Source organism: Aethalodelphis obliquidens, unplaced genomic scaffold, assembly GCF_003676395.1.
Source record: "Aethalodelphis obliquidens isolate GAN/ISIS:26980383/991018 unplaced genomic scaffold, ASM367639v1 scaffold19, whole genome shotgun sequence".
In the NCBI taxonomy this organism is placed as follows: domain Eukaryota; kingdom Metazoa; phylum Chordata; class Mammalia; order Artiodactyla; family Delphinidae; genus Aethalodelphis; species Aethalodelphis obliquidens.
Genome location: NW_020837963.1, coordinates 2,639,203 through 2,662,537, shown reverse-complemented (window position 1 = coordinate 2,662,537; position 23,335 = coordinate 2,639,203). Strand labels below are relative to the sequence as shown.

The 23,335-nt window shown below is 43.3% G+C and overlaps 1 protein-coding gene across 3 annotated transcripts in view; it reads left to right on the top strand.

Moving 5' to 3' along the window:
• The window catches only part of EPG5 (ectopic P-granules 5 autophagy tethering factor), a 127,225-nt gene that overhangs the window by 40,385 nt on the left and 63,505 nt on the right, over positions 1 to 23,335 (top strand). For all 3 annotated transcript variants that reach the window (XM_027118406.1, XM_027118405.1, XM_027118407.1), the window contains 11 exons: positions 137 to 301; positions 2,580 to 2,699; positions 3,591 to 3,850; positions 8,687 to 8,827; positions 15,925 to 16,069; positions 16,298 to 16,495; positions 16,883 to 16,993; positions 18,393 to 18,515; positions 19,517 to 19,683; positions 20,503 to 20,724; positions 22,756 to 22,879. In XM_027118406.1, the coding sequence (XP_026974207.1) occupies positions 137 to 301; positions 2,580 to 2,699; positions 3,591 to 3,850; positions 8,687 to 8,827; positions 15,925 to 16,069; positions 16,298 to 16,495; positions 16,883 to 16,993; positions 18,393 to 18,515; positions 19,517 to 19,683; positions 20,503 to 20,724; positions 22,756 to 22,879 (1,776 nt within the window). The remainder of the gene's footprint in view (positions 1 to 136; positions 302 to 2,579; positions 2,700 to 3,590; positions 3,851 to 8,686; positions 8,828 to 15,924; positions 16,070 to 16,297; positions 16,496 to 16,882; positions 16,994 to 18,392; positions 18,516 to 19,516; positions 19,684 to 20,502; positions 20,725 to 22,755; positions 22,880 to 23,335) is intronic.

The following is a 23,335-nucleotide window of genomic DNA, read 5'->3' as shown; positions in this document are numbered from 1 at the left end:
TTTCACTGTCTAAAAAGCAAAACCCCACTTCCTTTTGGAGAAAAATTTTGTAAGCACTTTAATAATATAGTATTGTAGTAATACAGGATTGTCCTTAAGTCTTGATTTTAATTATTATCATTTTCTTTTAAATAAGGTTTCTTTATACTTGTTTAAAGAACTACCTTTGTATCTTTGGCGACCTTCTGCCTCCGAGATAGCTGTGATTCGGGATTGGTTATTCAATTACAACCTGACAACGGTGAAGAATAAATTGGCCTGTGTTATTCTAGAAGGACTAAATTGGGGATTTGGCGAACAGGTATGTATTAAAACCGTTCCCTAGAGACTGGAGGGTCCACACACATCAGTTTCAAAGAAACATTTTCTCAAAACATTAACATTTTTGAGTATCATTTGCAAGGTCTGCAAATTCTTTTAGCTGCATCAGAGTTTAGGATCTTCTCTAATTAGTTCTGTTTTGCAGAGTGAGCATCCTGTAAGTGAAGATAAATTGCTCCACACTGAAAATTCTTCCCTTTTTCCTTGGATCATTTGTTTCTGTTGTTTTATTTCTGGATATTTACTGCAGTTCCTCCTAATTGCCACTCTTACCTCTGGTCCTTTTTCCTTGTACATTTTTTTTTTTTTTTTTTGCGGTACGCGGGCCTCTCATTGTTGTGGCCTCTCCCGTTGCGGAGCACAGGCTCCGGACGCGCAGGCTCAGCGGCCATGGCTCACGGGCCCAGCCCCTCCGCGGCATGCGGGATCTTCCCGGACCGGGGCACGAACCCACGTCCCCTGCATCGGCAGGCGGACTCTCAACCACTGCACCACCAGGGAAGCCCTCCTTGTACATTTTGTATTGTGTGTCATTGCCAGACTTGTCTTCCGAAACACTGTGTACTGGTTAAGAGCCTGAGCTCTGAGCCAGCCTGCCTGGGTTCTGATCCCAGCTCTGCCACCTCCTGGCTGTGTGACCCTGAGCAAGCTTCCTGAACTCTCTAGGCCTCAGTTGCTCATCTGTAAGCATTCACATTAACAGGCTTACCTCAGAGGGCTGTTGTAAGGTTTCAGCAAGCTAGGACACGTAAAACATTGAGGACAGTTCTAGGCACATGTTAAGGTCTTAGTGGTGGTAGTTTTTGTTCATAATAGTTTATTGTTATTAAGAGTTTGCTACCTATCATATGTCTCCAAAGATGCAATATCAAGGCATTTTGACTGTTAAGATCTTTCTGCCTTCTTACCCTAGGCCTCATTAGTTAGCTTCTTGATCAGAATGTTTAAACATTTTAAAGGGAAAATGGAAGAGAACTCAGCCCTCTCTAACTATCTGCCAGCTTTTGTTCTGAGCGAGTCATCTAGTCCTCTCAGCCGTCTTGTGTGCTTGGCGTGAACATGACCCCTGTTGTACAGATGAGGAAACTGAAACCAGGGAGCTTTTCCTCCAGGGTGTCCCTGACCACCTTGTCTGCTCATGGTCTCATCGGGGTCTTTTCTCACTCAAGTGCTGGTGGGTGAGAGCTGCAAGGGGCTCTTCTCCACCTTCGCCTTCTCTGACTTGTGAACAGAAGCCCCAGCCCCCCTCTTCCAGAGAGCTGCATGCACAGTCTCCTCGAGTGTCTCCTCGTTCATTTAAAGTAGCAACTCTTTTTTTTTAATAAATAAATTTATTTATTTTATTTATTTATTTTGGGCTGCCTTTGGTCTTCGTTGCTGTGCACGGGCTTTCTCTAGTTGTGGCGAGTGGGGACTACTCTTCGTTGCCGTGCGCAGGCTTCTCATTGCAGTGGCTTCTCTTGTTGCGGAGCACGGGCTCTAGGCATGCGGGCTTCAGTAGTTGTGGCACACGGGCTCAGTAGTTGTGGCACGTGGGCTCTAGAGCGCAGGCTCAGTAGTTGTGGCGCACGGGCTTAGTTGCTCCGCGGCATGTGGGATCTTCCCAGACCAGGGCTCGAACCTGTATCCCCTGCGTTGGCAGGTGTATTCTTAACCACTGCGCCACCAGGGAAGCCCTCTCCTTGTTCTTTTGTTAGTGTTCGGAAAGTGCTCTTCTCTCGGAGGCTTAGGGAATGTATTTCTTCAGGCTGTAAAGGAAGATTGGGTGGGAAATTTGGTAGGCAACTTCAAGCTCCTGAAGGAGTATTTTACCTGTGCTGTTGAGTATTTTTTTTATTTTCACTGATGACAGAACAAGAAAAGGGAATGTAGACTTAAATTATTAAGTATCTTTCTGTTTAGTTAATAATAATTCAACATCTTCCTGGTTCTTAACAATGCCCTTAAACTTGTAACCCAAAGTATTTATGGAGATTTTAGGGTGGGGGTTGGGGGTTGCATTCAAAGATACCTTTTATGACTGGGATTGGGGATGACTCAGGCTCACACCTAACTGGTGCAGTGTAGTGGTTCTTTAAAGATTTCAATTCTTTTTCCTATTGTCATTTTATAATTTCATTGTTAGGGGGTGTGAGCTTTGGAAAATTAAACTTCTGCATCCAAGGTTCTTTTTTACTATCCTGACTAATCTTTTAGTTCAAAGGTATAACCAAAAAAAATCAAGATGACATGTTTGTGATGATTTTTCTCTTTAAAAGGGGACTCTTCATCTGGATCAAGCAGTCCATGCTGAAGTAGCTTTAATGATTCTTGAGGCGTACCAGAAGTACCTTGCACAGAAGCCGTATGCTGGGTTTCTTTCTGAAAGTATGAAGCAGGTATTTCCTTCTTTTATGTATTGAGGACGTAAACCTTTATTATAAATGACCTGGGTGGATAAAGTTACAATATTTACCCTTAGGTTTCCTAAGAACATTTCTGGCAATTTAAGATATTGAAATTGAGTTCTGTGGTTGGAGAAAGATTTTTCTTTAAGAAGTAGCCTCCATATGACTATTTTAGTATTACGGAATTTGAGTTGAGCTACAGCGGTGTGCTGGTGCTGGCTCATACCGGCTTGGAGAACTGATTGTTACATTTTTAGGAACTTTGCAGGTCTGATTGTTAACCTGCTGGTGGCTTGAAGTTGACCATGGTGGGAGTTTTTATGCTACCAAAGTGGGCAAACCCTTATAAATCGGCCTCCATGCTCCAACTGGTTGTTAAATTTTTTTACCAGCACGTGATTTGTTGCATACCAACTTTCATATTATTACTCTTGCTTGAGCAGACCCAGATCAGGTTCACAAAGTGACTAGCAAATGATCAGAAGTCAGCTGTGAGTGAGAAACTGCTTTAATTTAGCGCTGTAAACACTGAGTACCAGTAAGCATTATGTCCTTTTTTTTTTTTTTTTTTTTTGGTACGCCGGCCTCTCACGGTTGTGGCCTCTCCGCCTCTCTCGTTGCGGAGCACAGGCTCCGGACGCGCAGGCTCAGCGGCCATGGCTCACGGGCCCAGCCGCTCCGCGGCATGTGGGATCTTCCCGGATTGGGGCATGAGCCCGTGTCCCCTGCATCGGCAGGCGGACTCCCAACCGCTGCGCCACCAGGGAGGCCCTATGTCCTTTCTTTTGACGGCATTGTTGATCACAAAAAGAGATGGGTGGGTGAGCTTACTGATTTAATGTGTATGTGACTAATGTGGTTTCAAATAAATAATTGTTTTAGGTTTCATATTTGGCCAGTATTGTTCGATATGGAGAGACACCTGAGACCTCATTTAACCAATGGGCCTGGAACTTGATCTTGAGGTTAAAACTGCACAAAAATGATTATGGAATACAGCAGAATTGTGCAACTCTTCTGTTCTCCAGCACTGTGCCTGAAGTGACAGAGTCACCCACGTTTCATCCTCTCTTGAAGGCTGTTAAGGCGGGCATGCCCATTGGCTGTTATCTGGCCTTAGCTATGACGGCCGTGGGCCACAGGTACAGTGTTTGTGTTGAACTTCTAGGGTTGCTGAACCTTGTAGTCAGTGATTCTGGAATCTCATCTTTCACATCCCAAGGTCTGAGGCCTCCATCAAATCTATCTAGGGGTAATCAGGGCCAAATAATAAGCCTCGATTAATAGCTTATCATGGGGAAGTGCTGCCTAAATTCATATAACATGGATTTGTAACAGAAAATCACCTTGTTGCATTATCAAGAGAGTTATACCTATCATCCAGCGTGGAATTTTTATGTCAACAGTAGACAGAGTCTCTTCCTCAGAATAGTGATCAAATAAAAATAATTGGTCACTTGTACCGAATTTTGTTCAAAGTGATGGCAGCCCAACCCAGCCTTCCCAGGTATAAAGGAAGCTAACCCTAAACCTACCCAAGGGGATGAAATGCCTTATCATGTCAAGTGCCTCTCTTGTATGAGTCCATAGCTGTGTCTGTTTCTTCCATTGTAGCATTTATCACACTATAATGTAGTTGTCTGTTTAATTTTATTGGAGACATTCTATGAGGTTAGGACTCAGGAACCATATTTGTCTTGTGGTATTTTATCCCTAGTGATGAAGACTGAATCTGGTGCAGTAAGTAAGTGAATGCATGAATTCTCAGTTGGTTAAAAATCCTTTTCATTAAGGATCATTTTCCTACAATGTATTAATTTTATTTAGCCTATCCAGTTTTCTAAAACATCTTTGGCCGATACTTTCTGATTCTTGTGTTTTAGATTCACTGTAACACCTTTTTAGCAACCTGATTTAAACATCTTCTTCCACATTCAGTATATTTTCAGTGGGATGCCAGTTGTCCTATGAGCTATTAGTGTTCAGCCTGTGCTGTGAAATAGGAGAGGTATGGAATTGTTAGATAGCTGTCCTCAGGTTGTTGACAGCTTAGTGGACACGGGAGACATAAAACAATTGGCAGTACTGAAGAATATAATCATGGGCTGGATGATATGAATAGAGCTCTGGTTCTTAATCCTGACCCCCATTTAGAATCACTTTTGCAGTGATTCTAAAACTACCAATACAGGGAAGAGAGTGAGAATCCTGATCTAACTGATCTAGGGGCCAGTTCTCCAGGTGATTCTAATGTACAGCCTAGAATGGAACCTCTCAAGAGTATGGGCAGAAAGAATTTAAAGTAAGGAGAGATCACTAGAGCAGGATACCCTTATGGAGGAGCTAAGCTTTGGAGAGGAGTCTTTTTTTTTTTTTTCCTGCGGTACGTGGGCCTCTCACTGTTGTGGCCTCTCCCGTTGCGGAGCACAGGCTCCGGACGCGCAGGCTCAGCAGCCATGGCTCACGGGCCTAGCCGCTCCACAGCATGTGGGATCTTCCCGGACAGGGGCACGAACCCGTGTCCCCTGCATGGGCAGGTGGACTTTCAACCACTGCGCCACCAGGGAAGCCCAGGAGTCTTATTAATTAGAGATGTCCTGGGCTAAGGAGCAGAGTAGTGACTCTTACCTTCCCCTGGTGATCAGTGCCCACGGTGTTGAAGATTCTGCCCAAGGACCACCCACCCCTGCCCTGCAGCACCTGTGCCTTCTGAGCTGGGTGCTTAAGGTGTAATCGTTTCTCCTCCTCCTTTGGGACTGTGTGTTCCTTAATGGTAGGAACATGGTAGGGGCATTGTCTTGATATCTCCAGAACTTGTACTTTGTAGGTATTTCTTTTTTTTTCCTTCCAGTTTTATTGAGATATAATTGACATACAGCACTGTATAAATTTAAGGTGTATGGCATAATGATTTGACTTACATATATCATGAAATGTATAGTTTAGTGAACATCTGTCGTCTCATATAGATGCAAAATTAAAGAAATAGGAAGAATAGGGAGGATGGGAAGGAGGCTCAAGAGGGAGAGAATATGGGTATATATGCATGGCTGATTTACTTTGTTATACAGCAGAAATTAACACAGTATTATGAAGCAATTATACTCCAATAAAGATCTATTAAAAAAAAAAGAAATAGGAAAGATTTTTTTTTTCTTGTGATGAGAACATTTGGGATTTACTCTCTTAACAACTTTTATATATAATGTACACCAGTGTTAATTATGTTATCATGTACATTACAGTATATCCCTAGTATTTATTTATCTGATAACTGGAAGATTGTACCTTTTGACCACCTTTATCCAATTTCCCCTCCCTCCACCCCCCACCTCCCCCCAGCCTCTAGTAACCACAAATCTGATCTCTTCTTCTGTGAGTTTGTTTGTTTTATATATTTATTTATTTTTGGCTGCGTTGGGTCTTCATTGCTGCACGCGGGCTTTCTCTAGTTGCAGCGAGTTGGCTGCTCATTGCAGTGGCTTCTCTTGTTGCAGAGCATGTGCTCTAAGCACGCAGGCTTCAGTAGTTGTGGCTCACAGGCTCAAGAGTGCAGGCCCAGTAGTTGTGGCGCACGGGCTTAGTTGCTCTGCGGCATGTGGGATCTTCCCAGACCAGGGATTGAACCCATGTCCCCTGCATTGGCAGGTGGATTCTTAACCACTGCACCACCAGGGAAGCCCTGTTTATTTGTTTTTGAAGTATAACTGACCTACAACACTATGTTAGTTCCTGTCACACAACATAGGGATTCAACATTTCTGTACATTTCTAACTGATCACCCGATAAGGCTGGTTACGATATGTCACCATACAAAAATAATACATAATTATTGACTGTATTCTCCACATTGTACATTTCATACCCATAACTCATGTATTTTGCAATTGGAAGTTTGTACCTCTTAACCTTCCTCACTTATTTCTTCCTCCCCACCCCCCACCTCCCCTCCATATTTCATTCCACCAGATATCTGTCTGGCTGGGTGGAGGTGGGGGGGAGGGAAAGGGAAGTGTTGACAAAACTCTCCTGGCTGAAGCCTGTGTTTCCTGTTGGTGAATGGAGGTCACCAGGTAATTATGGACAAATTTGAAAGCCAGTTAAAGAGGGCAGAATTGATGTACTAGGAAGGGGAGAGATGTTATATAGGCCCTTTGGAAGGCACTCTTTTTTTTTTTTTTTTCGGTACGTGGGCCTCTCATTGCTGTGGCCTCTCCTGTTGTGGAGCACAGGCTCCGGATGCGCAGGCTCAGCGGTCATGGCTCACGGCCCCGCCGCTCCGCGGCATGTGGGATCTTCCCGGACCGGGGCACGAACCCGTGTCCCCTGCATCGGCAGGCGGACTCTCAACCACTGTGCTACCAGGGAAGCCCTGGAAGGCACTCTTTACATCATTTCTAGTAGCTCTAGTGTCATTCACAGTTTCCTGTACCTCAGGTTCCTCATCTATGAAATGGGAATAATAATAGTATCAGACTTACTTTATGAGGCTTAAGTGAGTTATAAGACGTTTAACATGCTTAGAACAGTGTCTGGTATGTGGATTCTTTGAGTGTAGTACTCTGAACTTAATCGTTTCATGATTTCTCTAATTATATTTATTCTGGAACTGTAGCTCTTTATTCACTAATACTGCTGTGTGTCCTCTCTAAAATAAATACTGGTTTAGTGCTGATTCCTGAATCCTGAGTGGGTGTGAGGGTGAGAGTGTTTCTTTTTGGGGCTGAACTCCACTGTGGTCATCTGGGATGATTCTAGAACTAACTTAAAACAATCTTATGAATGGGCTTAGGATTGGGGGCAGAGTGTGAAGGACATAAGTTGTACATGAATATAAAGTCATAGATAATACAGAGAACAATAGTCAAAAAAAATCACCCAGAATCTTTCTCATCGTAATAAAACATTGCTTATTTTTCTGTTTATTTTTATTCAGTATGTTTTCCTTGGATCTTTTTTAGAGCTGTACTACATGCATAATTTTATATATCCTTTGTTTTTTACTTCTAATATTGTAAATGTTTCCCTTAGGGCATAATCTTTGCATTATTCCTTTTATTTTTTGAAAAGATTTTTTTCCCCCAGAATTAAAGCAGTGTAACCAAACTATAGAATTAGGAAAATGGAGGAAAAAACCACTCTTTTTTACCACTCCAACACAATGAGCATTTTAGTGTGACATTATCCCTGTTTTTTCCCTGTCTGTACAGTATAACTCTCCTTTACTAGTAGTTATAGTTAGAAGTATAAAGTTTTGTTTTTTCCTAGTATCATTTTAGCAGAAATAGTTTTCCATATTGCCCTTGGCCATCATATGCATACTTTTAAGATAATTCTGTAATATTCCCATTGAATGGATTTTTCCAGAATTTACATTAAGTCATTTATGCCTCTGAGTTTACAATTATGAATAATTCTGAAAATTACATTTTTACATGGATCATCTGTCATATTTTCTTCCATATTTGAGATTATTTCTTAAGGATAGATTCTCTGAAGAGTCAAAAAAATAAGCAAATTTCTAGGCCACATTGATTTCAGAAAAATTCTGCCAGATTATACAGACAGATTGAGCTCATTTTTGAATCTTTGCTATAATACCTTGTGGGACTACGTAGACAATGAGAGGCCCATGACTCTTAGAAGAAGCACCATTTGAGAAGCAAAGTGGCCAGGGCTCTGGACTAGAAATTTGCAAACCTGGGTCCTCAGTTTGACCCTATACCAGGAAACTGTGTGAATTGGGCCATGATACTTCACCTTTCTTTCGTATAAAATGATAATATAGATGAACTTTTAAGTTCCTTTGTACTTCTAGAGTTCTGATTCTAGCATTTCTGTGTGAAGTTTGGGTATGCATAAATGGGTTGGAGACCTGAGATAATCTGGGTAGCGTGTAGTATGATAGTGCATTGGAAGAACATCAGTTTATGAACTGGCTACCTCGTATGCTCATTGCCTTTTTCTTTTTCCATAGCATTGAGAAGTTCTGTGCAGAAGGCATCCCACTCTTGGGGATTCTGGTCCAGTCGAGGCATTTGAAAACAGTGGTCCATGTCCTGGATAAGATTCTGCCTTTGTTCTACCCTTGCCAGTATTACCTTCTAAAGAATGAGCAGTAAGTGGAGAACAGCCCAGCGAGTACAAAATGACTATGTTCTCTGGTTTCTCAAGTATAATATAGGGAATGATATTTCAATAGTGTATTTTTTATGAGGCAGAAAACTTCCTGCCTATTTTAGAATGCAGAGTGATGAACAGTGACTCTAATAATGATTCTAGTTTTATTGTCATGAAAGATACTTCCCTTTGTCATTTAATTTTGGATTGCTTATAGCTTATTAGTATTGAAAAGGGTGGTGGTTTCCATGAAACTGGGAATAGTGCTTCTGACCTTGAGCAGCAAATGGCTTTGCTGTTGTAGCAATAGCAAAACACGTTGCTTTTAATTGCAGTGTGCATGGGGCAGTATTATAAACAGAGAAGATACACAGGGAGGTGCTCATCACATGAGACACTGATAATCTTGTGGAGAAAATAAGACTTCTGAGGTAATCACAAAGTTATGAAGCAAAATATTGGCAAGACCATGCTAGGGCCTATAGATTGCATTTGCATTATAGTTGACCCTTGAACCACACGGGTTTGAACTGTGCAGGTCCACTTATACGAGGATATATTTTAATAAATACACTGGAAAGTTTTTTGGAGATTTGTGACAATTTGAAAAAACTCACAGATGAACTAATGTAGCCTATAAATATTGGAAAAAATTAAGAAAAAAGTATGTCATGAATGTATAAAATAAATGTAGATACTAGTCTATTCTATCATCTACTACCATAAAATATACACAAATCTATTATAAAAAGTTAAAATTTATCAAAACTTACACACACAAACACAGACCATACATGATGCCATTCATGGTTGAGAGAAATATAAACAGACATAAAAGGTGCAGTATTAAATTACAGCTGCATACTGTACTACTGTAATAATTTTGTAGCCACCTCCTGTTGCCATGAAGGTGAGCTCAAGTGTTGAGTATCCGCCTAACATGCTTTGTGACGCTAATCTTCTCCGACTGAGCAGTTTGTCTCTCCAGTAAATTGTGCATCACAGTAAAAAGTGACCTCTTACGGCTCTCGCGTCATTTTCATTGTGTTTAGTGCCTTAAATAACACCATGGGACCCATATGAAGTGCCTCTAATGATTCTGGAAGTGCTCCCAAGAAGCAGAGAAAAGTCATGACATTACAAGAAAAAGTTGAATTGCATGATATGTACCATAGATTGAAGTCTGCAGCTGTACTTCCTGTCATTTCAAGATAAATGAATCCAGAGTAGGAACCATTGGAAAAAAAAGAAAAGGAAATTCATGAAGATGTCACTGCAGCTACACCAGCAGGCTCTGAAATGTTGTACTTTTTGTGAAATACCTTTTTATCTCATATTGAAAATGTAGCTTTTGTGTGAGTGCAGGATGGCTATAAGAAAGGCATACCTGTAGACCCTAATATGATTAGAGAAAAATCAAAGTCATTTTATGATAACTTAAAGCAAAAGGAAGGTGAAAGAGCTAAAGCTGAAGAATTTAATGCCAGCACAGGATGGTTTGATAATTTTAGAAAGAAATTTGGCTTAAAAAATGTCAAGATAACAGGAGAAGCAGCTTCTGTCAACCAGGAGGCAGCAGATGAGTTCCCAGATGCCATTACAAAAATCATCGAGGAGAAAGGATATCTGGCGGAGCAGGTTTTTTTTTTTTTTTTTTTTTTTTTTTTGCAGTACGCGGGCCTCTCACTGCGGGCCCCCACCTGCCGCGGAGCACAGGCTCCGGACGCGCAGGCTCAGCGGCTGTGGCTCACGGGCCCAGCCGCTCCGCGGCATGTGGGATCCTCCCGGACCGGGGCACGAACCTGCGTCCCCTGCATCGGCAGGTGGACCCCCAACCACTGTGCCACCAGGGAAGCCCCGGAACAGGTTTTTAACGCAGATGAAAGTGCCCTATTCTGGGGAAAAAAAAAATGCCACAAAGGACATTTATTAGCAAGGAAGAGAAGCAAGCACCAGGATTGAAGGCAGGAAGGGATAGGCTAACTATACTGTTTCGTGTAAATGTAGTCGGGTTTACGATTAGGACTGCCCTTATCTGTAAAGCTGTTAACCCCCCAGCCTTGAAGGGAAAAGATAAATACCAGCTGCCAGTCTCTTGGTTGTACAAGGCCTGGACAGTGAGAACCCTTTTTTTTGATTGTTTCCATCAATGGTTTGTCCTTGAAGTCAAGAAGTGCCTTGCCAGTACCGGGCTGCCTTTTAAAGTTCTTTTGGTATCGGACAGTACCCCTGGCCACACAGACCCCACGAGTTCAACACCGCAGGTGTCATAGCAGTCCCTTTGCCCCCACAGACAACGTCTCTAATTCAGTGTCTAGGTCAGGGGGTCATAAGGACCTTTAAGGCTCATTGTACGTGGTACTCTATGGAAAGGATTGTCAACACTATGGAATAGAACCCTGATAGAACATCCTGAAAGTCTGGAAGGAATATACCATTGAAGATGCCATTGTTGTTATAGAAAACCGTGAAAGCCATCAAGCCCAAAACAAATTCCTGCTGGGGAAAACTGTGTCCAGATGTGCATGAGTTCATGATTTATGACAAAACCAATCAAGGAAATCATGAAAGGGTTGGTAGATATGGCAAAGAAGTTGGGGCTGGGAGTGGGGGAAGGGTTTCAAGATTTGGATCTTAGAGAAATTCAAGAACTAATAGTCACCACACCAGAGAAGTTAACAGAAGATGACTTGATCGACGTGAGTGCTTCTGAACCGGTGCCAGATCATGAGGAAGAAGACGTAGAAGAAGCAGTGCCAGAAAACATTAACATTAGACAATCTGCCAGAAGGTTCTGATTATTCAAGACTGATTTTGATTTCTTTTATGACATGGACCCTTCTATGATACGAGCACTGAAACTAAAGCAAACGGGGGAAGAATTGATACTGTATAGAAACATTTTTGGAGAAATGAAAAAGCAAAGAAGTCAGAAATTTCGATGTACTTCTATAAAGTTACACTAGGTGTGCCTCCCTCTCCTCCTTCCCTTCCACCTCTTCCGGCTCTGCCACCCTGAGACAGCGAGACCAACCGCTCCTCTTCCCCCTCAGCCTACTCAGCGTGACGCTAATGAGGATGAAGACCTTTATGATGATCCACTTCCACTTAATGCATAATAAACGATCATCATGCTGTACAGTTGATAAACTTACCTGTTGTGTATATGTGTGTCTTTGTGTGAAAATCTGACACCCGTATGGCAAGGACTGTATGAGATGTTTTTGTGTCATCATCATCATCATCACCTAAGTATTCATCATGTAGCACATGATGTGCCAGACTGGTATCGAAGTGGGTAGCCTATCCTTACATAGGCATAGGGTGAGAGATATTTAATATAAAATTAATACTGTATTTTTCTTACTGTTTTATAACTTTGCTTTCAAAGAATTATACTACTGCACAGTATACCTCTCTCGTAATCGAGAAACTGTATCAGGCTGTCATCACAGATAAGTGTTTTTTTAAAAAATGTAACAGTGTTTCTAATACTGTATTATGAATATGACTATCATACTCTATGCCACAAAATTTTTATAATGATTCATTCATTAGTATATAGGCTAGACGATCGTGAAACAATCGTATTGATTATACTAGGCAACCATAAAGCAATCATATTGCTGCTTCTTCATTATCAGTGCAGGAATTGTTCTACCTGTAAATAAATATGAATTTCTTTTTCACATTGTCTTTTCGTTTTTGATGTGTAATGTTAGCCTGTATAGCATCTACAGTGTTTTATAACATATAAGACAGTATTGATGTAGGTACTGACAGGTGATTCATCTTGTAAACAGATGATGTAAGCTTACAGTATCAATAGATACAGTACAATACTGTAAATGTATTTTCCTTATGATTTTCGTAATATTTTCTTTTCTCTAGCTCACTTTATGGTAAGAATATAGTATATCATACATATAACATACAAAATATGTGTTAATCGACAGTTTATATTATTGGTAAAGCTTCTGGTCAACAGTAGGCTATTAGTAAAGTTTTTGGGGGAGTCAAAAGTTATACATGAATTTTCAACTACATGGGGGGTCAGTACCACTAACCCTGTGGGTTCAAGGGTCAACTGTATATGGTAAAGGTATATGGAATTAGGGTAAAAGAAATAGCTGCTGGGGGAGGGAAGGAATTAAGGATGGGTACGAATCAAGATTCTTAATTGCACATGATGAAAATTCAGTGCACACTTGTTTTACCAGGAAGGGAATGTATTGGCTCATGTGATTGGGGAAGAAGGCTCCTGATAACAACAGGTCATTCTAAAGTGGTGGTCCTCAACTAGAGGGGTTTTGACCCTCAGGGGACATTTGGTAATGTCTAGAGATCATTTTGGTTGTCACAGCCTGGTGGGGTGGGGCAGGTAGGGCAGGTGGTTGGGAGAGGGAGTTGTAAGGGGATTGAGGGGGGCTGCTACTTAAATCTAGTGCACAGAGGTCAGGGATAGTACTAAACATCCCACAGTGCACAGGAGAGCTTCTCCCAGGAATCTGCCGTCCCAACATGGCCATAGTTGCAAAGCTGAGAGGCCCTGGGTTAGTATTTCCCTTTCTGTTTATCTACCCTCCCAGGTCCCTTGGCCCTGCTTCTCTCTCTTTCAAGCCTTCTCTCGCAGTTGTACTTTTTCCAGGGGAATGAAAGTACATGCTACAGAGAGAACCAGGCATCATGCTAGTTTCCCATGGGAAAGGCAAATGTTTTTCTTTATCCTTGTTTCTTATAATGATTCCGATTGGTGTGACTTACTCATGTGCTCTCCCTGAGCCTGTCAGCTTGACCAGTGGGATTGACCAGTCCTGAGAGGAAGGTGTATAGGGATTCTGTATTGAGAGACCCTCTCTCCCACAACTCTATAGCATGGAGGAAGGACAGTTCCCTTAATGAGAGGATGTGTTAGCAGAAGGGAGACAGAGGGTGCTCAGTGAACAGAAGCAAGAGATGACCCACAAATATGACTTTGTGGGTTTCTTCTTTTTTTTTTTATGAATTTATTTATTTGGCTGTGTTGGGTCTTTGTTGCTGTGCGTGGGCTTTCTTTAGTAGTGGCGAGCGGGGGCAACTCTTTGTTGCAGTGTGTGGACTTCTCATTGTGGTGGCTTCTCTTGTTGTGGAGCATGGGCTCTAGGCATGTGGGCTTCAGTGGTTGTGGCTTGTGGGCTTCAGTTCAGTTGTGGCGCACAGGCTTAGTTGCTCCACGGCATGTGGGATCTTCCCGGCCCAGGGCTTGAACCCGTGTCCCCTGCATTGGCAGATGGATTCTTAGCCACTGCACCACCAGCGAAGTCCCAAGAGGTGCGTTTCTAATTGAGCTTCGGAGTGCAGGTAGGTGTTGGGTCAGTGGAGAGGACATGGCAAGACAGGGCTTTTTCAGTATCCGTAGGGGGTGAGAGGAGGGTCTGGAGAGGACCAGGCTGGGGAGGAGCTGAGTGAAGGCACAGAGGTGGGAAGAAAAATACCTGTTCAGGGAGCTGGGAGGAGGTCATCTGGCTGGAGCCTTTTGAAGAGCGAGGAAGGGGGAGGTGAGGCCTGATGTGGAGGAGGCCTGTATGGCAGGGGACAGGTAGTACGTCCAAAGGCATGAGGGGGACACTACAGTTTTCCCATTGTGTGTCATTTCAAACAGTGTGTCGCAGACTTGCCTGGGGATGAGAAGCTCCTCCCCTCACGGGAGGGAGCTTATTAAGTATATGGGTTCCCAGCTCCTCCCCTGGAGAGTCTGCTTCAGTAGGAATGGGTTAGGGCCTAGGGACCTTTTTTGGAAAAATTAGCACTCTAGGCCCTGAGCGAGTCTGGGACCCCTTGTGTTCTGGTTGGTGCATGGCTTTCAGGCTTGAGTTGTGTCCTCACTCCATCGCTCTCCTAGTGTGAACACAGGTGAGTTCCTTCACTTTTCAGAGCCTCTGTTTCTTTATTTGTATGATGAGATAATGCCATTTCTCATACAAGCTGAGTGTAAGGCTTAAGTGATACACAGGCAATTTGATGCCTGCCTGGAACAATTTTAATAAATTGTCTTTAGATTTTTGCAATTTTGAGAGATTTTAAAATTAGATTGAATGGGCTGATCCCACCCCTCCCACCCGCCCCGGAGTTGTTAAATTTTGAGTAAAGGTAAATCTTTCTAGGCTCCATTTCAGATGTTTCCTCCTCTGTATCTCTCCCTTTGCACCCTAAAGCCTGCACTAGCTCTGTCCTCTGAACTCTTACAGGGCTTCATTGCGCCTCTCCTGTCATAGCTTTCCCTTTCTACTGCAGTGGAGTTTGGCCTGTGTTGTACCTCCTGTGAAATGGGAAGCACCCTCACTCAGCAGTAACCTCTGTGCTGCCACCGTCTGTACGATGGGGAGCCAGGCGGTTTGGGCATTGCCCTCAGACACATAGGAAGGGGTCACGTCCTCAGGCTGCAGTTACCAATTTTAAGTGCCACGAAGGAAAACAATGGTGCTATGAGGGAGGTTAATGGGTTAGACATATTTAAGGTGGCGGGGAGGGGTCAGGAAGTCTCTGAGGAAGGGACATTGCAGATGAGATGGGAAGGATGAGTAGGAGTTTGCCAGATTAGATGTGGGGAAGTGTTTCAGGCAGAAAACCCAGCAGAGGCAAAGGCCCTGAGAGAGGAAGGAGCCTGGTTCACCCAGGGAACCGAGGGCACGTCCGTGACTTAAATGTGGTGGTATCCGTGCCCGCCCCCCACCCCGCAGTGTTCCATATGCCACTTTGTGTGGAGTTGACACCCCATGAAAGATTGCAGAGTGATTCTATAGATATCTCTATTCTCGTTAGTGGGGGTTGGGAGGGGATAGAGCAGCGCTTTGGGTGTTTTCCCTCTAATGCTCTTTAACTTGCATGGGTTTATGTGTCTTAGGTCTGTTCACTACATGGGTAGATTTAACCCACGTCAAACTGGAAAACTTTATTCTTCTGAAATTCCTGAAGATTTATCAGAATCCCTAAATAGAGCTTTGGTTTAAAAATGGGACACATCAGTATTTTTTGTTTCTCATAAGTAATTAGCCACTGGAAATTCTGTTGACTTCCGATTGGAAGGTAAAGTGCGTTGTCCTATGTGCTCGGCAGGTTTCTGTCACACCTCCTCCTCTTCCTACACTTGGACATCGGTGTCCCTCAGGGTGTCACGCAACAGGTCACCCACAAGGTGGCACAGCACCTGACAGGAGCCAGCCATGGAGACAACGTGAAGCTTCTCAACAGCATGATCCAGGTCAGGACCTTGTCAGCCCTAAGTACACCCTTGCCCGCCTTCCCAATCAGACACCCCTGTGCTAACATGTCTATGTGTTGGTCATTTCAAAGCACTTGGCACAGTGCTTTTGACCAAGAAGGTCAACAGATCTGGGTTTTGTAGTGGAGGTAGGTATTATTTTATTAGTGTTTTAAAAATGGGAGGCTGGTTATTACCTTTCACGTCACCTGAGCCCTTTCTCCGCAGGCCCACATCTCTGTAAGCACTCAGCTCAATGAAGTGGGCCCGGTTGCCGTATTGGAGTTCTGGGTTCAGGCTCTTATAAGCCAACAACTTTGGTACCGAGAACAACCCATCCTCTTCCTCATGGACCATTTGTGTAAAACAGCTTTTCAGCTGATGCAGGAAGACTGTGTGCAGAAATTGCTCTACCAGCAACATAAGGTAAGCCTGTTAGAGAATTTATCTTTCAGTCATCAGCTAGATAGTAGTCTTCTAAGGAGGTTCCCCCACATGCACCCTTCTCAGTACTGCTCTGTGGCCACTGCCTTTTTAAAGCTCTGCCTTAACAGTGTCTTATCCAGTAACCGTAGTCTGCTAAGTGCAGATCCTCATGAAGCCAAAGGAAGGACATCCCAGGAGGAGCGCTGCTCATTACATTTGGCTATAATGCGCAGCCTGGGATTGTAACTGCTGGTGGACTAATTATTGAAATCTGTGTCTTACCAGAATCTTCCATCGTAGTAAGGTAATTGCTGATATTCTTGAAAAGCTCATCGATTGTGTTTTTTAAAGCCTCCACTCTCTGCTCCACATGCTCCCCTGGTGTAGAATGCTTTGGGCTACCACTGTGACCGGAGTCTGCTCTCTTCTTTGGTGAGCTGGATCGTGGCAGGCAACATCACTCCTTCCTTTGTGGAGGGCTTGGCCACACCCACTCAGGTAGGAAACCCACTGTGGACCATTTGTTATCTTTTTTTTTTTTTTTTTTTTTTTTGCTGTACGCGGGCCTCTCACTATTGTGGCCCCTCCCGGATGCGCAGGCTCAGCGGCCACGGCTCATGGGCCCAGCCGCTCCGCGGCATGTGGGATCTTCCGGGACCGGGGCATGAACCCGTGTCCCCTGCATCGGCAGGCGGACTCCCAACCACTGCGCCACCAGGGAAACCTTGTTATCTTTTTGAACTTTAATATTGTTATCATCCTTACCTATGTTACTAATAGTCTAAAATAACTAATGTCTGTTAACACTTACTATGCATAAGAATACGTTTTCATTTAATCCTCACAGTAGCCCTCTGCTGGGGTGGTGCTGTTGCTATTCCTGTCTCACAGGGGTGTTAACTGAGGTTTTATGGAGTCAAGTGGCTGGCTCAGGGTCAGACAGCTCATGATAAGACTCCAACTGCCTGACTGCAGAGCCTACCCAGCTGCAGGGCAGAGCGTTTAAGTAAGAGTGGACACTGGAGCCGGACCACCCGGGGTTCAGCCTTGGTTCTGCCATTTGCTAGCACTGTGCCTTGGGCAGCTGGCTAACCTCTTTGTCCTCAACAGTCAAACGGGAATAATGATTGCACCTACATGTAAAGCACTTAGAACAGTGTTTACTAGGTGTTGGCTGTTATAGTTATCATCATTATCATTAATTCGCAGCATTATTTTCATCATTATCACCACCTCTCAAGACTTTGTGTGTCCCATTATGTCTCTGTTTTATCACTTAAATTAGTAGTAACATCCTTCAACTTTGTATCACATGCTTACCTCCTGCTCTTCCTCATACCTCTTGTGATCCAGCTGAAACACACTCCATGCTGTTATCTGCATACATCTCTGGAGTTTCCATCTTTTGCCTAGCTGATTCTCTTCCCAGGCATGCCTTCCCCTCCAGTCTCTGCCTAGAGTCTTCTCTGGTATATTACCTTCTCTGATCCCACCCTACCTCCTCTGGTTTCCCGTAGCACTCAATCCCTGATCAGTACTCCCACTTCTCACTTTACATTATGGTTACTTATATTAGTCTGGTCTCCTCTGGTGAATGCAAAACTTCTTAAGGGCAGAGCTCACATCTGGCCCTCTTTCCTGTCCCTCGTGATACGGAACCTGCGCACTAAAGTTGAGCAAACAAACATCTTCTTTTACTAAAGTAGCCTTTCTAAAGTAATTGAACAGTTTTCAATGGCCTATTTCATGTAAATTTATATCTGTGATAAGAGTAGAAATAGGTATAAAAACTATGTGTTAATTTTAGGAACTGTAATGTTTATTTGTGGAATGTGAGGATGTATTTTGTCTGTCTGAGTTAGTAGCTCATTCCCCTCTTTACCTGGTGTTATTGTAGGTCTGGTTTGCATGGACAGTCCTGAACATGGAATCCATCTTTGAAGAAGACTCCCAGCTCCGAAGAGTTGTTGAAGGGGAATTGGTTATAAACTCTGCATTTACCCCTGACCAAGCTCTGAAGGTGCAAATAGCAGTTCTGCATTTGAGTGGTAGAAGGTGGTTCACACTTTGATGCTGATGGGTTCACCTGTAGCTTTTGGACTTCTGTGTTTTCTTTTGTTACGAATGTTTGGAAAGCACAGTAACGAAACTAATGCTTAACATGGTGTAGTTGAAGTGTATACCTCCTTTCCAAGGTTCTTTTAACATTGAGAGTCACAACCTAATAATTTGAGGCTGTGTTCATTGTATGTGTAAAGGGGATTGCCTTTGTTTTAAAGCATCAGAATCCCCTAGAGAGCTTGTTAAAAATCGGATTCCTGGACCCCGGCCTCTGGGATTCTGAGTCTGGAGTGGGACCAGTAATTTATTTTGAAAAACTCCCTAGCTGATCCTTAGGCTAACTAAAGTGTGAGAAAGACTGGAATGAGGCTTTAGAATTAAAGACCTTCTATTTTCAGGTCCTATAGTATAGACTTTGCTTTTGGATTTCAGAGCCTGTCAAGGGATTTATCATTCTTGAACGCCCATTTAAAATCTAAATTTTCAGGACTTCCCTGGTGGTTCAGTGGTTAAGATTCTGCACTTCCAATGCAGGGGGCGCAGGTCCGACCCCTGGTCGGGGAACTGAGATCCCACCTGTCATGCAGTGTGGCCAAAAAAGAAAAATCTCTATTTTCAAGAGGTTGATAAAATTTACTTTGGCTTTTATATTATTCTTGCCCTATAGTGTTTTACATGCAAAGGAATGGAAAGGCATGGAAATGAGATTAGACTAGGTGATGCTTAAGACCCAGTCCAATTCCGGGGTCTGTGAAATTCTTGAAAAAAAGCTGCCCTACATGTCTTGCTACTAAGGTTAAAGTGTTAGCTAGCGGGTTGGAGAAGTAAGGTTTATATGACTTTTCTTTTTTCTTATTGAATCGAAAACACCATGTTCAGCATTTCATTTGAATCACTTAGGAAGTGACTGTTTGCAGTTATGGTCATTACATGGTTGCTCAAAGCCTGCCTCTTTTGTAGAAAGCCCAGGCTCAGCTGAAACTCCCCATCGTCCCGTCCCTCCAGAGGCTGCTCATTTATCGTTGGGCCCACCAGGCTCTCGTCACGCCTTCTGACCATCCTCTTCTGCCACTCATTTGGCAGAAGTTCTTCCTCCTGTATCTTCACCGCCCAGGACCGCAATATGGGTATGGTACTCAGAGTAGTAGTAAGTTTCTGTGAATCAGTTCCCACCTTTGCATTGCTCTGCAGCTCTGTGTTTTCACACTGTGGCATGGGAGTTAGAGTCATTGTCTGGCTAGGAGCCTCCCTCCTTTCCTGTTTCACGTCTATCAGACTAGACCTTTTCTGAGTTCAGGGTATCTTGTGGCCGCTCTCTCTTTACCACCCCCCATACCCAGTTTGGTGAAGACAACACCCTGGGACCCTGCAAGGTTAAGCAGAGAGCTTCTGGAGCTGCAAAGGGAGAGACTGTCCCAAACTGAGGCTGCTTGTGTGGCCATGGTGGAGCTTGTTCGAGGGGACTGGTGATGGGTAGTGCAGCTGTGGACAAAGGCCAGGCAGTGCCTGGGGGGAGGCCAGCATTTCCACTGGATGTGAAGGGACTCTGGCCGGCCGTGGCTGCCCACTGTCACTGACCATCGCTGTCTGGCTCCAGCTCTGTTTCTAGTTCACCTGCACTCCCTTAACTCACCCCTTTGAAACATACGGATGTTGATTCTTCATCACTTCTGTTTTCTACCAGATTGCAAGTTCTTTAAGAAAAGGGACTATCTTTAATCTCTTCTGTACCTCTAAGTGGTGACAGTGTCTTGAATTTGCATAGCATTTCGTTCTTTTAAAAACTGCTTTTATATGTGCCATCTTGTTGGAGCCTCATTATAACCATTGAGGTAGAGATAGTATGTATTAATTTAATAAACTGACTTAACAGACTGTAATTTTGTGTCACATGGAAAGAGCATCTTGTGTTGATCCTGTTGTGATCTGTGCTTGCATTTTTTAAGGCTACCCGTAGATGGTTGTATTGGAAGAAGGTTTTTTCAAAGCCCTGCTCATATCAGTTTGCTAAAAGAAATGAAGAGGCGTCTGACTGAGGTGGCTGACTTCCACCACGCTGCGAGCAAGGCCCTCCGAGTTCCAGCAGAGGGCAGTGAAGGGCTGCCAGCGACCCAGGCTGGCACCCCTGCTTACCTGACTTCCCCAGAGCTGCACACGGAGCTCGTGAGGTGAGGCATGGCTATTTAGCCATTTATGTTGTTGTTTGCAGCACAGGTACTTGTGCCGGCTCTTTGATTTGTGTTACAACTGCTAGATGTTATTCTCTTAACCTGTTAGATTGAATATGGAAGGTGGTTTTGACTATAGGTTTGCATCTTGTAGTGTTTCTCTTTTGTGTTTCTTACGAGAGTGAATCAGCAATTTGGATGTACCTCTGTGAAGTGCCTGGAGTCTGAGTGAAAGCTCTTAAACCCGAGGGCTGGTGACCGCTTCTATTTCTTTATTTAATAACAGAAACAAACCAAAAGAAGTGATAAAGCAGGTTAACAACTAGTAAAGCCTGCTAGGATAGTTCTCTAAAAGAAATAAACGACCCAGGCAAGGTTCTTTAAGTGAGATTCATAGGCCCTTTAGGGGATTGTGGGATCCACCTGGGGTGCGGTGGATTCATAATCTTCCAAAACTGCTTCTAAAAATAGGCTTAATATTTGCATCCCCTAAAAGGTTAAGAACTCTGAGGTAAGTGTGTGTCCCCTTCACACTGTTCTTTCACCTTTCATTTGTAAGCTTGATGTAAACGAGATATTAGTCTTATAAATAAGACTTAATAGGGCTTCCCTGGTGGCGCGGTGGTTGAGAGTCCGCCTGCCGACGCAGGGGACACGGGTTCGTGCCCGGGTCCGGGAGGATCCCACGTGCCGCGGAGCGGCTGGGCCCGTGAGCCATGGCCGCTGAGCCTGTGCGTCCGGAGCCTGTGCTCCTCAACGGGAGAGGCCACAACAGTGAGAGGCACATGTACCGCAAAAAATAAAAATAAAAAAGACTTAATAAAAACAGCTCTTAATAATGAACTCTGAATACAAAGTGAATACAAATGTCTTGGTGAGGAAACCCAGTGTTTCGATCCAGCACTCAGGCTTCAGGCTTGATTGACCTCAAAGCCTTAGGGCTTCTCTCAGCCTCCAGAATCATTTCTCCCTGTCTCTTTCTTGCTTGAAGGAAAATGTATTTTTATCTGGGCATAACCATTGGGAAGGCTTTATCTCTGAACATTTAGATCAGCTAAGAAAGCCTTTGATGTTCCCTTTTGCCCTCCTTTGGCATGTTGTGAAGTAGACATATAACCGAGTCAAGCTGGAAGGAGCTCCGTCCCAGCCCCTCCTGTTTAAGAGCCTCAAAGCTCTGTCCCAGGGTCTCTTCCTACATAGACTGTTGCCAGGGTAAAGGTGGTATTTTTCCATTTTATTGAGTAAAGCCCAGCCACACCTCCTGGTCCCCACCTGGTACTTTGTAATTTGTGTGCTGTAGACTACTCTGGTACCTGTTGCTGCAAACAACTGCTTAAAATACCAGTGATCTGAGCTAAATGGACTGTCTTCCTTGTAAAAACAAAACAAAATAAAAACAAAGGAAGCATCATTAAATTTTTTAAAAAGTTTTTACCGGAAAATAGAGAATTTTTTTCCCCCTGTTTTTAGCTTTCTTTTGTTCCTTCTTCATGGGAACAGGGTGCATACATGCTATGGGTTCTATTTGTGATTCCTTGAGGCAGGGGATTGTCATTGAGCCTAAAGCTGGCAGGTTCTTCCAATGTATAAGTTTAAAATGGCTTTTAATGTTTTCTCTGAAAGACAGAAAAGGTGTTTATTTGAATGTTATCTAAACTTTTCCAAGCACCAAGGCTCACTGTGACTGATTGTCCAGGAAAGAAAAGCGTGAAATTCAGATCCTTGGATTGTGTTAAAGTCACCTTCTCCAGTTATTTTTTTCTGTGTACTGTATTTAACCCTCTTTAGTAATAGAGTTCACAGAGCCCTTTCTTCATACCTTTTGTTTTAGCAATTATTGCATCGTACTTAAATGATTTGTGACCTTTCTCCCTTGCTGGCCCTTCTTGGGAGTGTGGTGGTTGGAAATATTTTCTGTGTTATGTGCTTCCGAACTTTTATCTTTTAGTGCCAGTGCTCCTAGAGGTGTAAGAAACTTCATTTGCCTGCACATCTTTTTGTATTTTATGTATTTATGTTTTTTTCTTTTAGGCTCTTCAATGTATATATATTATGGCTAGAAGATGAGAATTTTCAAAAAGGAGATACGTATATCCCTTCTCTGCCAAAGCATTATGATATTCACAGGCTAGCAAAAGTGATGCAGAATCAGCAGGTAAAACCATGGCAATGTCTCTCTGTAATTTGAATTGGTTACTTTTATAACCTAATGGTAAAACCACTTGTTGATACGGAAATCGGGTCACTGGTATGGTCGTTGTTTTTGTGGTTTTGTCAACATATAAGTGATTTTTTTGTAGGAGTGTTTCCTTTTGAATCTCTGACCCCACTATGGCCTCACCTGAAGGCTTGAAGCTCATTCTGGGACCTTCTACAGCCTCGTAAACACAGCCTTTCTCTGACTGTATTCTTCCTTGTTTTAAATCGTCAGCAGCTGAACACTTTTAAGCAGTCATCTCTACTCCCATAAAACTGTGTAAGAATTTGTTAAGATTGTTAAGATTCATATGTTGTACAGAAAGTTAGTAGCATGGAGATAGGGAGTTCACCTTTGTTTGCCTTTGGAGATGACTTACTTGTAGCTATCACAGTTTTGGTTGCCCTTTTGGAG